Source organism: Populus nigra, chromosome 1 (genome assembly GCF_951802175.1).
Source record: "Populus nigra chromosome 1, ddPopNigr1.1, whole genome shotgun sequence".
NCBI lineage: Eukaryota > Viridiplantae > Streptophyta > Magnoliopsida > Malpighiales > Salicaceae > Populus > Populus nigra.
In genome coordinates, this window is record NC_084852.1 from 29,186,397 (window position 1) to 29,201,141 (window position 14,745).

Genomic DNA, 14,745 nt, shown 5'->3' on the forward strand with positions numbered 1-14,745 from the left:
AATTTGATTTTATTTGATTTTTATATTAACTTTAGTCCTTATTTTTTTATTGTTATTTGCTTTTCTCTTATTAGTTTTTAATTGAAATTTTTTATCTATCAAATCTGTTCTTTATTCTTTTGATTGTTACTTATTTTATTTGAAATAATTTATGAAATTGTAATTATTATTATTTTGATTTCATCATCTTTCAATTTTTTATATGTTAGATTTGATCTTTATTATTTTGATTATTATTTATTTTATTTGAGATAATTTATAAAATTAGATTTTTTTAATTTCATTCTCATTCAACTTTTTAATTTGTAAGATTTGTTCCTCGTTGTTTTAATAAACTTGAAAAAAAATATTAATAAGTTATTTTCCAACTCATTTTCTATGGCATAACCAAACACTGAAAGATGTTTTTCAATTTATTTTCTATGACACTACTAAACATCTGAAAATAATTTATTTTATAAAAATTTATTTTACAAGAATTTATTTTCCAGCAAACAAACGGGACCTTAACCTCACCTATGAAATTTCTATTTGATTTTTTTTACCAAAGCCGCCACTCCATTATTGTAGTGGATAATGATGTGAATCTATGGCCACGGTGATTCGTCCACGTAGTTTTTTAGTATATTTGTTTTTACAACTAATCTTTATATTCTTAAGAAACAAATAATATGGGTTCTCTAGTTACAAATATAATAGACCAGTCCCTATAGTTTCACATACCTAGTAACTTGGTCCCTCCATTAATTTTTCTTTAGAGAAATGCTGAGGTGTCACCAATAGTTCGTTAGTATTCGACAGTGAAATGTGATTAGAGGATCAGTTAATTATTCTGAAAACTTGAGAGATTAATTTGTTAGCTTTATAAAAATACAGAGACTAGGTTATGATAATTAACTTAAATTTTTACAATAATATGCGTGAAACGCTTGTATAAATATGCAGTTTGTAAGGAATCTGGAAAAGATGAAGGTCATGTGTATCTGGTTCTGTTCTCTGGGGTCCAACACGCCTCGCTTGAGCCGACCTCACCTCTCTCTCTCCTCTCCTCCCCCGCCTGTCTCCGCCTCACCGTAAAACACCACCAACACCAATAAGGGCTTCATATATCCTCCAGGTGCTTACTTCTCTGTTATTTTTATTCTGTGCTATTTTATTTATTTAATTATCGGTATTATTCTAAGAGAGAATTCGATTTTAATAAATAAATAATCGGATTCGGTTAAATCCTAGCTCTTGAACGCAGTTCGAAGAAAGATACAATCGACCAATTCGAATGTTTTCTTTTCGATGTGTTAGCTAAATCCACATGAACTGATCAGCTTTTTGTCACCTTTATTATGATTATTATAATAATTAAGCTCTCAATTTTGGAACCCTAATTTTTTCTTTTTAGTTTTGCTTTTTAGTGGAAAACTGAAAATAATTCCTTTTATTTTCGCAAATGAAAAAAAAAGGAAGAAAAGAAAATTTTATACAGTGCTCATGCTACTGAAAATAATAATAATAATAATAATAATAATAATAATAATATGCCTTGATAAACTCCATGATGTGTCCTTCCTAATTTGAGAATTTAATAGGTTTCTTAAATAGCCAACTAGTGTTTTTTTTTTTTGTTTAGAACTGCCCAGCTAATATGAGTATGGGGTGAATCTTCGTTTCGAAATGTTACGCCTAACTAACTACAATATCGTGATACTTGAGTTGAAATTTAAGAGCATGCAGAACTGGAAAACGAATGCTTTCGTTCACTTCACCCCAAAGGCATTCTAGTGCATTGAGTTAGGAAGAACATTTTATAACTTAACTCAAGGTCAAGCATTTAGTTCGGTCAGGGTTATTGCGTTGTCTATTAAAAAATTAAAGAAAGAAATGCCATGTAAATTGTATTATTTCATCTGGGCTTTGTAAGTTGATTCTTATCAGTCCAACACTTTGCAGTTGATGAAAACATGAAATGTATCATGGTTAATACTGTCTTCTTCTTCTTCTTCTTCTTCTTCTTCGTTTCCTGGATTAATACATTTTAGACAATCTTTTTGGGATGGATTAGTGTTTCTGGCGTCTTCATGCTCTACTTGTGCTGGGGTATTTAGACTGCTGATATTCAATGGAGACTGGAAAGCCCTTGTTTTCTGATTTTGTTTTGTTTTCTTCTTCCTTCTTTATTCTATTGAGGATGTCTTATTCCTATCTTTCTAGTTACACTTTTTGCTCCCTCAAATATTTAGTTTTTCAGAAGTAAATAAATACATTAATAACAAGTGCGGGAGGATGAGAGGGGGAGGGGGAGGGTTTTTTTACAGCATGTATTTACATGCAAGTAAAAAATGGTAAGCACCTGAAAATGGCGCTGTGCTGAATCTAATTTGGTAAGAGGTGACGAACTGATATCTAGAACATAAATTAATCTATCTACTGAAGTAAAGCAATTAAATATGTTTACAATGTTTTTAAATATTAAATATCTATTTTGATCTGAAACTGTGGACTTAAAACAAAAGGAATAGAAGTACAAGTTTGTCATTGTTATGATGCATCGATTACGGATTACAAGCGTCACTTGAAAACATCAAGTTAAATTGAAGCATTGTGAGTTTGTCCATGGTTTGGCTTACCAACACTCACCATCTGTTGATGTGGCAAGTTCTGAGTTGGCTGACTGGTTTTTGTATACTTGGTTTTAGAAGCTCTATGAAGATTCAAGCCCAAAACTTTACCTAGAATGCCTGAATACCCAAGATCCTAGCACCTTGCCCTGAATGGTGTATCTTTGCTATGCCTTAGATTTTATGCATGCTACGATGATAAATTTGGTAAAATTCCTTAATAAAGAGCCTGCTATTAAATGGATCTTTTTCCCTAAGCTATTCAAGTCTGAATAATCTGATATTCCAATTTTATGACTTTGATGCGGTCTTACACCTGCTGTTCTTCTTTCTTTTTAGGGTCTATTCTAACATGTGACATGATCTTTTGTTGTGGTGATAGAAGTGGTTTGTTTTTGGTTGGGCTAAAACCCCATGGATGCCAATAATTGGAGGCCTACTGCCCCCGTTGGAGAACCTGTCATGGACACGGGTGATTGGAGAACTCAATTGCAGCCGGACGCACGCCAAAGAATAGTCAACAAAATGTAAGTGTTTGTTTCCTATTATGTGGCAGTGCTGCAAAATAGCAAATTCCATATTTATAAGAAAAAAAAGAGAAGAGGAAAAGGTAAATGAAAATCAGCATGACTGCCATGAGGCGACCTCAAGTGTAATACACATCTTTTATATTTATTTATTTTTCATTATTCCATGGGTGCTTCACAAGAAGCAAACTTGGGCGAATCAAAATTGTTCATGGAGTAATTTTTGTTGGAACTTCTTGGGTAATCTCTTCTTTTGATATCGATCTCTGAGATGGCTGCATGAAGCTTGCTCTGCTTAAAATTTCAAGGTTAATCCATTACTATGAGCATACATGTTTCGATTGGAAACTCAAGTTGCATCTGGACTTAAAATGAACAGTGTTGGATTTGGGCCTTCTATTTGTTTTAACTTCTATAGGGTTTAAATGATAGTAATCTTGGAGCACAAAAGCAACAAATGAAATTCAATTAGCCCAATAGTCTATGGTTTCCTAGTCTCTCATTATAAAGTTGAAGGTTTTGATGACTTAGCTACACCCAAAACCATATAGATAGCTACCGCTGGCGCTTGCAATGGCCAATCGGTACCGTAGTTTATATATTGCAGTGTGAGATAAGGTTAGCTTATTGCATTTTCATAATTGAAAGGATTTCTCTTCCTTTCTATTTCAATTATAGCACAGTATAGAAGTTTTCTTAGTCAGAAGTAAATGCAACTGTAATGTTGCGCAGAAACATCCCTGGTTACCTGCTAATTTGATTGAATATCTTCGAACTTTGCCGTAAATGAAAGGTGCTTCTAGTTCAAGAAAATGAAGCACGAAGGTTGTATATGGGAATTTAAGACAAAAGGGTGGTCAACTAAACTCTTATACTATGCACCTTTGGAATAATATGGGGAACGGAAGTAAAATAGATGTCTATGCAACTTCATTCCATATTTTACTTGATTGACACTTGGTTATCTCAGTATTTGTGTTTAATTTTTGGCAATTGAATCAATTTATGCATTTTTTTATATTGGTGTGGTTTATGAGTTAGAGGGTTCTTTCTTGCTGCTGCTAACTTCTCTATACTTGCCTGGTCATTAAAAATTAAATGTAAAGTATTACATGTGCAGCATGGAGACATTAAAAAGACATCTTCCATTTTCTGGTCAAGAGGGATTACAAGAACTCAAGAAAATAGCTGTACGGTTTGAGGAAAAGATTTATACTGCTGCAACAAGTCAGGTACTTTCCTGATGCTAGGTTACATAATTTCAACACTCGCTAGACTTGAATATACACATGAATAAGTTTGTAGATTTATGCACGTCTAAATGTTTGTTTAGTGTGGCCATGCTCCCTCACTATTCATTGTGTATGCAAGGTTGATTGGGAGTTCACATCTTTTTGTTAAGTCTCTTGACATGTGTTTTATTTAGTGTGACCAGGTCCTTTTCAAGTACAAGGGAAGTGGGAAAATAGCAGCTCTATGGCACAAATAAAATAATATAGTGAAGCAATAAATACATAATTAAATAAAAAGAGGGGAAACAGAAGTAGATCCTATATGAAGGTAGTGTTTGGAAACGCGGTTGAAATCGTGTTTCCCAAAAATTTGATATTATTATTTTTCATTTAAAATTAATTTTTTAATATTTTCAAATCATTTTGATATGCTGATGTTAAAAATAATTTAAAAAAAATAAAAAAATATTATTTTTTTAATTAATTTTTCATTATTATTTTTCATTTAAAATTAATTTTTTAATATTTTCAAATCATTTTGATATGCTGATGTTAAAAATAATTTAAAAAAAATAAAAAAATATTATTTTGATGCATTTCCAAGTGAAAAACACTTTAAACCGCAACCACTACTGCATTCCCAAACACCTCCGAAGATGCAAAATACATAAAGCTTAGAATATCAGAAAGATAGAGTAGATATCCTCCCCCCTTCTCTTCTATGTAACGTGGATTGCTTTGAGATCTAATGTCTTGTTATTGATATCTGATTTCAGTCTGATTATCTGCGTAAAATATCTCTGAAGATGCTTGCAATGGAGAACAAGTCTCAAAGTACCATACCCAATTCTTTGCCACCCAACTCCACTGGCAGTGGTAACAAACCCCTGGATCCAGGAGGTAATAATGCAGCCAAGCATTGAATTTCTAAACATCTCTCCTTTTGTTTTAATTTTTGTTTTATCAAACTCTTTTACTTTTTATTCTGCATATTTCTATGTATATGTCTTGCATTTTTTAAAAAGTTGAGCAGTTGATGAATTTTAGGCAGGAAGTGCAGATTATTTTGCTCTCAGCCTTCTGATGCCTTGAATCAAATCCATCTTAATTCTTTCCCTCATGCCTCTACGAATAAGCTGCCTGTCTTTTTTTTTTTTTTTGGTTGACATGGTTTTCCTTTTTCCTTTTTATCTTGAACAGGATCTCACAGTATGCAGTCTCAAGTTCACAATCAAGGGCCATCACTCACTATCCCATTGCCTGCTAATCAATCTCAAGAACGCCAGCAATTGTTGTCACAGAACATGCAGACTGGTATGGCATCTAGTGGAGTTCAAAGTTCTTCTGGTTTAACGTCAGCATTGCCTCCCATCTCCAGTTTAACCCAGACTGTCCCCAACTCTGTTGGCCAGAATCCTAACATGCAGAGCATCTCTGGTGTTTCACAGAACCCAGTGGGGAATCCAATGGGACAAGGGGTGCCCTCCAATATGTTTGCCAATTCTCAGAGACAAGGTAGGCAACTAGTTGTTCCACAGCAACAACAGCAGCCCCAAAATCCTCAGCAGTATTTTTACCAGCAGCAGTTACAACAACAGCTTTTGAAGCAGAAGCTTCAACAGGGAAATCCCCAGCACTCAGTTGTGCAATCTCAGCAGCAGCAAAACCTATTACAGTCAAATCAGTTGCAATCTTCTCAGCAATCTGGTGTGCAAACACCATCTGTTATGCAGCCTTCAATAATGCAAACGGCTCCTCTCTCTTGTCTTCAACAGAATCAGCCATCTTCTGTTCAACAGTCAACACAACCCATGCTTCAGCAACATCCACAACCAGTCCTCAGGCAGCAGCAACAACCTCAACAGACTGCTGGTATTCATCAGCAGCAGAGGTTGCTAGGCCAGCAGAATAACCTTCCAAATCTGCAGCAGCAGCAATTAATGGTTCAACAAAATAACCTATCAAGCATGCATCAGCAACAGCTGGGCTCTCAAAGTAATGTCTCCAGTTTACAGCAGCAGCAGCTGCTTGGAGCTCAGTCTGGTAACTCAAGCATGCAAACTAATCAGCACCCTGTACACATGCTACAACAGTCCAAGGTTACGCTGCAGCAACAAGCACAACAAAGTGCAGGTACTTTGTTACCTAATCAAGGGCAGCAGTCACAACCACAGCTGCCACAGCAGCAATTGATGTCACAGATCCAATCACAGCCAGCGCAGCTGCAACAGCAATCAAATCCATTACAACATGATCTGCAACAAAGATTTCAAGCATCAGGTTCCTTGCTTCAACAGCAGAATGTGACTGATCAGCAAAAGCAGTTATATCAATCTCAAAGAGCCCTTCCAGAAACGTCCCCAAGTAAGTTATTTCATACGTGCAGCTTCCTAGCCTTGCTCCAACTGTACTTTTGCAGTTTTGTGTTTTCATGTAGATTATAACTTTTGTTTTCCAATTGATGCATTTCCATCTGTCACAGAGCTTTGAGTTTATGGATAGATGAATCTCTCAAAAATATGATAATGGTTCAAGTCAGTAATGCCCTTGTTGGTAGCTCTATGTGCTACTGCTGCCATTTATGGCATTAGCGTTGTCACTGCTATTGAAACCATTGCTGCAGTCACAAGCCAGATTTGCTACCACATCATGCCCTCCAGTGCATTGCACCAACTGTCTACCTTTCGTTTTGAATTTAATGGATGATAATTTAAAAATACATCTCCAATTGGACAATGCATTTGACACTAGGGGAACTAATTAGCTAACTGATTTTTATGGGAAGAAAGATGGTGGATTAACTCTATGAGGCATTTGAGGTGTGGTATACTGATAAATCATTACCTTGCTGAAAAAATCCCTTGATCATCTCCTCAATGCTAATTCTGTGATGCACATGAAGTGTTTCATCCTTAACTTCAAGGAACAAGGAATGTGATGCATGGCTACTCTATATTCTATGATTGAGATAGTTGATTTTAAAGATTTTCTTGGTTAGGAGGTAAAGAGCACTTTCTGTTTGTTCAGGCTTGTAATCCTTTCATGGCTACTTGAAATAAAAATGCGATTTCAATTTTGCTTTTCATGTTCTCAAGGCTTCTTGTAGACTTCCTGATTATTTGGGTGATATCCTTCTTGTGTACTTCCTGCATATTGAGGTGCTACTGTTTTCTTCTTTCTTCTGTCTGTTAAATTTTGCTACCATCCAATTCTTGTTTGTTGAACTGATATGACTATAGATTTCTTCTACTAGTTGAGTTACTATCTCTTGCTTTTCTTCTGTAAGAAAGTAATTGAGCCTTTATATATGTATATGTATAATGATCACTTGTGGGTGGCAGGAGCATATTGTTTTCCATAAAGTCTCTTTGATCTGCCTGAACGATTATATAACTTTTATATGGAGTTTGCAAGTCCAACCCGAACTTATATTCCTACATAAGGAAATAAAGCTCGTTATTCTTTTGGACTACTAAATACTAGATAGAAAATAAAACCAGACCTTTGAGATTCCATATTTACTGTAAAAATTACAGAAATACAGTTTGTCTACAAAAATCACACAAAAATACACAAATTCTGATCTTTTGTTGTCTGAATCAAAATTTTTGTAGCATCCCTAGATTCTACAACACAGACTGGACATGTGAATGGCAATGATTGGCAAGAGGAGATCTACCAAAAGGTATTTTATGGAATTTACTGTTTAGTAGATGAAAATTTCAATTATGTCATAGCCTTGCAAAACTTCAATGGAAAAAGGTCTCCTGGGATATTATGGTACAAGGGAATTTTATTCAGCTATGGTTGGGATTAGTTAGGATGCATTGTAATTTCCATAGTAAGAATGATAAATTATTGATAGATGACTAAAGGTGAAATATTCACATTGCTAGGTCAGGGGAATTGCTTTCTTGGTTCTGACACTGACAACAATTTTTTTGCGAACCTTTGTCTTTTGAACTGTTTTTTCTGTACTCCCAAGTATTTGTTGTTTGGTGAGTAAATCGATAGCTATTCACAAGGAATGCTATGGTGAAAGGACACGTGGACAGGCCACATGTGCAAGAGACCCACTATTTGCAAATCATATTATACCAGATGTAAAAATTATAAAATAAAATGGGTCTCTTATGCCACATGTTAATTTGAAAAACATAAAATAAGTAAAACATAAATGAAGCTTTGAGAGGAGAGAAAATAAGGAAAAAAATTAACTGAAAGCTTCATATCAAGATTTCTTACAATATAATTGTTTTTTATTGTTTTTGTTTAAACCAATTAAAAGTTTGTATTTTAAGCTTTAATGTAAGAGGCATATTGAATATTTTTTGGTTGAGAAGTAAAACTAGAAAAATTACAAGGAAATTGCATCCATGTTAGATCAATCCTCATCAAAGCTCCTTAAATTATTTAAAAATTTATGTTGATACAATTGTTGAATAATGTGTCATTTACACTGTTATTATTTTTCAATTAAACTATTTATTAACAAAATGATGAAATCATGTAATTCAACTTTGTAATTTTTCTTTAACTTGAATATGCACTGGGAATGTAGAATATATTATGTGTGCATATACATGATTTGTTTTTTGTTTTTTCTTATTTTATTTCAGCAAATATCAATTGTCAAATAAGCATGTTTTGATTGAATAAGTGTAATATATAATGTGTTTTTAGCTAATAAGTAAATAATTTAGATTGTTAATATTTTTGTATAGAACCTTTAAAATTTGGATCAATAACCATCATTCACAAGTATCTGATTTGTTATTGTTTCTGTTTAAATACAATAATAATATGAATAAAAAAAATTATATCAATTAGCATAATGTTTTGATAAGATCATCATATAAAATATTAATATGGTAAAAGATATTTATATTTAAAATAATCACACTATCAAAATCGGACCATGCTAGGCATTGCGGAAGCATTGCTAAATAATATAGCTAAAAGAAGTTCACAAAGTTATGAGAAAATATATAGGTATACAACTCTACTTAAAATTGACTAAGAAATAAAACGCAGATGATGTACTTACATATTTCAAGAAGTTACTGCCCAATGGGTGGGCCTCTGACTAGTTATTATATTATTTCCTACGAGACCAGTTGGTAGTATTTCTTACTGTAATCGACAGACTTGAAATCAAGAGTGACATTATTTTTGAATGACAGTGTCATATGTGAAGTGAACATTTATCTGCAGGATCACAATCAAATTCATTCTAAACATGTGATTGATGCAAGAAAAAAATAAGTGGACCCAATCCATTGAGTTATGGCCATATCCATAGTTGTTGAATTTTATAGAAAATGTTATTGAAATTCTGAACTGTTTAGTGGCTGTTGTCTTAAGTCATAACCGCAGATTTGATGAGGACAATTCTTCTGTGCATTGGAGGGAGTTCTAAAATGGGACAACAGTGGTTGATAATGGTACATCTTAGGATCTCAAGGCTTATCAAGTGTTAATTTGTAAGGGCTATGAAATGTTACCAAAGTTGTGACATCCATTGTCTTGAGTGAGAACAGTAGAGGACAATGATTGAGTAGTTTGCAGGGAGGCTAAGCAACTGAATTTAACCAGCCCCTGAATCTTGTCTGAAGGTCTATAAATTACACAAAGTCCTTTACACCTTTCCATTCAATCAATATCATTATCCTCTTTTGAGTTTTCATCTGACATCCACTTCACTATGAAATCTGCTCTAATTTATGTCATCCTCTACTTTTTTTTAATTGATTCTCTTAAGTTTGTCCGTGATGCTTTCTTTCTGATTGTGGCACATGAAGAAATCAAGCATTTGACTGATTATGTCTTGCTGGTTGTTATGTACTTTCTAGATCAAAGTCATGAAGGAGACGTATTTCCCTGAAATTAATGAAATATACCAGAGAATTGCTGCCAAGTTACCGCAGGTAGATTGACTATGCAATTGCCCATGCATGATTCTTAGACCACCATCTTGAGCTTTTGTTTGTAGCTTAATTATGGCTTTTTTTTTTTTATTTGTTGTTCTCATTAACATTGCCTGTCTATATCATCTCAACAAATTACCCCCCAACCACCCCAAAACCATGCATTCACACAGAAGAAGTGGAATAAAAAACATTGTTTTCAGCAATGTTTTGGTAGAAAGGATCAATGTGATTTTCAATTCTTGTGTTTTTGTTAACTTTGTTTTCCAGCATGACTCTCATCCGCAACAACCAAAGTCAGAACAGCATGACAAGCAGCATGACAAGCTAAAGGTACTTAAGACCATGTTGGAGCACCTGATAATGTTCTTACAAGTTCCGAAAAACAACATCAAGCTTAATTTCAAAGAGAAGTTGGGTTACTATGAGAATCGGATTTTAAATTTTCTAAACACAAGCAGACCCAGAAAGCCTGTTCCTAATCTTCAGCAAGGACAGCTTCCCCAGCTTCATATGCAACCTATGCAGCGACCCCAATCTCAAGTTCCTCAATTGCAGTCCCATGAAAATCAACTCAACCCCCAGTTGCAATCAATGAATTTGCAAGGTGCTGTACCAACAATGCAGCAGAACAATGTGCCAAGCTTGCCGCATAATTCTCTTTCTTCTTTATCTGGGGTTTCTACATCACAACCAAACAAGATGAATCCAATGCAATCAGCTTCCAATTTAGATTCTGGACAAGGAAATGCACTGAGCTCATTGCAGCAGGCACCTGTAGGATCTGTACAACAGAATCCTGTGAGCAGTTCCCAACCTACCAATTTTAACACATTGTCAACACAAAGTGGGGTGAGTATGCTGCAGTCAAATATTCCTCTTCAGTTGAATTCCAATATGATTCAACAGCAGCATCTAAAACAGCAGATGCTACAAACACAACAGCTTAAACAACAGTTCCAACAGCGTCAGCCGCAGCAGCAACAGCATTTAATGCAGAAGCAACAGATGCTGCAGCAGCAGCAGCTACACCAGCAAGCCAAGCAGCAGTTGCCTGCACAGATGCAGACACAACAAATTCCACAGTCGCATCAGATGAATGATGTAAATGAGATGAAGTTGAGACAGGGGATTGGAATCAAGCCAGCAGTCTTCCAACCACATCTCTCGACAGGTCAACGCACTGCTTTCCCACATCAACAAATGAAACCAGGATCCTCATTTCCTATTTCTTCACCACAAATGCTCCAGCATGCTTCCCCCCAATTACAACAACATTCGTCTCCTCAGATTGACCAGCAAAATCTACTGCCTTCTCTAACTAAAACTGGAACACCTTTGCAATCTGCAAACTCGCCTTTTGTTGTCCCATCTCCTTCAACCCCTTTAGCTCCATCCCCTGTGCCAGGAGATTCTGAGAAACCCATTTCTGGTATCTCCTCACTCGCCAATGGTGGAAATATTGTACACCAACCAACTGTTGCACAAGCAACGGCTCCATCCCTTGCAATTGGCACTCCTGGGATATCTGCCTCGCCTTTGCTTGCAGAGTTTACAAGTCCTGATGGTGCTCATGGTGGTGCTTTGACAACTGTTTCTGGCAAGTCGAATGTTATGGAGCAACCACATGAACGCATGATTAAAGCGGTTAGTCATGCTCTTTTTTTGGTTTAACTCTATTATTTTGGACGCACCTAGAAAAGAAAAGAAAAACCGTTAATATTTGAACATTTTCTATGTTATTTTGTAATTACAAGAAAATGATTCTGTTATTTTATTTCTCAGGTGAAATCTCTTTCTCCTAAAGCACTTAGTGCATCCGTCAGTGACATTGGCTCTGTTGTCAGTATGATTGACAGAATTGCTGGCTCAGCACCCGGTAATGGGTCTAGAGCTGCAGTTGGTGAGGATCTGGTAGCGATGACAAAATGTCGCCTTCAGGCAAGAAATTTCTTCAACCAAGATGGGATGACTGGATCGAAGAAAATGAGGCGCCATACAAGTGCCATGCCCTTGAATGTTGCATCATCAGCTGGAAGTGTAAGCGACAGTTTTAAGCAGTTTACTGGTCCAGAGACATCTGATTTGGAGTCTACTGTAACGTCAAGTGTCAAGAGGCCTAAAATTGAGGTATTGCTATCATTCTGCGTTTTAGTCTGAAACTAATAACAATGTTTGTTATATGTGGGTTTACCCCTATTCTATTTAACCTGTTGTCGTTTGCTTTCTTAATGTTTCTAATTAATGTTTGAATGTTTCTGCTCGTATTTCTGGCCACAAAAATTATCTTATCATGTTAAAATATTTTGTTTTGCACTTCCATAGAATGCCATAATTTTAATAATTCTCTCCGCAATTTTGAATCCCACAATTATACTTATCACTCTAAAAATATAACACGGAAGCGAAATAAAAAGAATCTGCAGCTGGCAACAATTAAATAGTTATTTTGGCTCAAGTTCTCCGCAGTAAATGTCAAAAGAAGAAGGCGGTTTATCATTTAATAGGGTATTCAAGGAAGTTGTACTATAAAAGGATAAAGGATATAGAATGACAAAGTCATGATGCTAGAAATTTTTTACTTCTGGTTCGTTGTGAATGCCTGCTAAGTGCTGTGTTATTGACACCTGACTCTTCATAGGAACATTTAATAGGGTATTCAAGGAAGTTGTACTATAAAAGGATATAGAATGACAAAGTCATGATGCTAGAAATTTTTTACTTCTGGTTCGTTGTGAATGCCTGCTAAGTGCTGTGTGATTGACACCTGACTCTTCATAGGAAGGCTCATTTCAGCTTTTATTCCATCTGAAAAAACAGAGTAGCTCTTCTTGCAGGCTAATCATGCCCTTTTGGAAGAGATAAGGGAAATAAATCAGCGACTTTTAGACACAGTGGTTGATATTAGTGATGAAGATGTTGACTCAACTGCAGCAGCAGCTGCTGCTGAAGGAGGTGGAGGAACCTTTGTCAAATGCTCATTTATCGCTGTGGCTCTGAGTCCAAACTTGAAAGCACAGTACATTTCAGCGCAAATGGTGGGCTTTCAAACCTGCTAATATGAAGTTAATAAACTAATATAAGTGTAATGGTTTCTCTGTATTTATTTTGGTTTATTCATGTGCAGTCAACAATTCAGCCCCTTAGATTGCTTGTGCCTACAAATTATCCTAATTGCTCACCGATACTGTTAGACAAGTTTCCATTTGAAGTCAGGTAAGATATAGGGACAAATTTGTACCATGGCTGTGCAATTTAAGTATTTTTTTCTGGGTTTCCAGAGTCTGATCACATGAGATCATCTAGATTGTCATGCTAATAGGGTGACAATACTGCCTTTAGATCAAGAAATTAAAAGATAACCCATCTCTGGAATGATGAGTAAACCTGTAAACTGTTTCGAACTGCTCACTAGAATGAACCCTGAATGATTTTGCTTGAAGTTTATATCCACAGTTTATTTTGTTGATCACTCTAAATATTATGCTGGTCCATACTTGGAGGTAATCCACCTAATAGTTGTTTAAGTTTTTCCTTTGTTCCACAGCTTTTTATAATCTAACGTCTAAATATTACTCTTGTTTCTGCTACAATTCGGTCTTGTGTAACTCTTTTACAGTAAAGAGTACGAGGATTTGTCAATAAAAGCTAAATTTAGGTTTAGCATCTCTCTTCGAAGCCTTTCACAGCCCATGTCGCTTGGAGACATAGCCAGGACTTGGGATGTCTGTGCCCATGCTGTTATTTCAGAGCATGCACAACAAAGTGGCGGAGGCACCTTCAGCTCAAAATATGGTTCTTGGGAAAACTGCGTGAGTGCAGCATGATCCAAAGCTGTTCTGAACAGGATTTTGTTGACATAGCAGTGGTGGAATATGTGATGGGCTGCTTCTCCTGTGATGACCAAACTTGAAGTTTTGGATTGATTGGCAGGAATTTACCAGAAGCATAAATTGCCTGAGGTTCATCTCTTTGTGAAGACTCCAAGGTTCTTGTATCATAGAATAATATTATTTGTTGTTTGTTTGTTTGTTATAATGCATTGTATTATATGTGTATTAGGTTATACTTATAATGTTTGAATATATGCTGCATTGTTTGTAACAAATTTCTAATGTTAATGTCATGTCATTTGTGAAATCTTCGTGGGGTTGGTATTAGGTGTCAACACACAGCAAATGAAACTTCACCCCTCTCTTTATCTATGCCTTGTTTCTCTCCATTTTTTTCTTTTTTGAAAAAACCATCTTCAAATCATCCATGAACGACTACAAAAAGAAGAGCATGACCCTTGATTTATTCATTACAAACAGCAAGATGAGAATTAGATTTTCCTTTTTTCCCTTAATTTGGGGATTTATTCATTACCCTATATTAATTTTTGTAAATTAATGTTCAAATCAATCTTTGTTCCTTCAGTAGTGTTTCTTTTTAGAGGACAAGCTTT

The 14,745-nt window shown here is 35.4% G+C and overlaps 1 protein-coding gene across 4 annotated transcripts; it reads left to right on the forward strand.

Moving 5' to 3' along the window:
* The first annotated feature begins 956 nt into the window (after positions 1 to 956).
* On the forward strand, positions 957 to 14,438 carry LOC133669712 (mediator of RNA polymerase II transcription subunit 15a-like). 4 transcript variants are annotated; one of them, XM_062089963.1, is made up of 12 exons: positions 957 to 1,117; positions 2,952 to 3,139; positions 4,260 to 4,371; positions 5,148 to 5,271; positions 5,572 to 6,735; positions 7,986 to 8,056; positions 10,224 to 10,298; positions 10,569 to 11,945; positions 12,084 to 12,428; positions 13,124 to 13,336; positions 13,426 to 13,514; positions 13,918 to 14,438. In XM_062089963.1, exons 2-12 carry the CDS (start codon positions 3,027 to 3,029, stop codon positions 14,123 to 14,125), a joined length of 3,891 nt encoding a protein of 1,296 aa, XP_061945947.1. In that variant the 5' UTR covers positions 957 to 1,117; positions 2,952 to 3,026; the 3' UTR covers positions 14,126 to 14,438. The 4 variants fall into 4 exon arrangements, with proteins under 4 accessions (XP_061945947.1, XP_061945933.1, XP_061945955.1 ...); XM_062089949.1 differs by having other exon boundaries at positions 2,995 to 3,139; XM_062089971.1 differs by having other exon boundaries at positions 2,995 to 3,139; positions 13,136 to 13,336.
* The last annotated feature ends 307 nt before the right edge of the window (positions 14,439 to 14,745 follow it).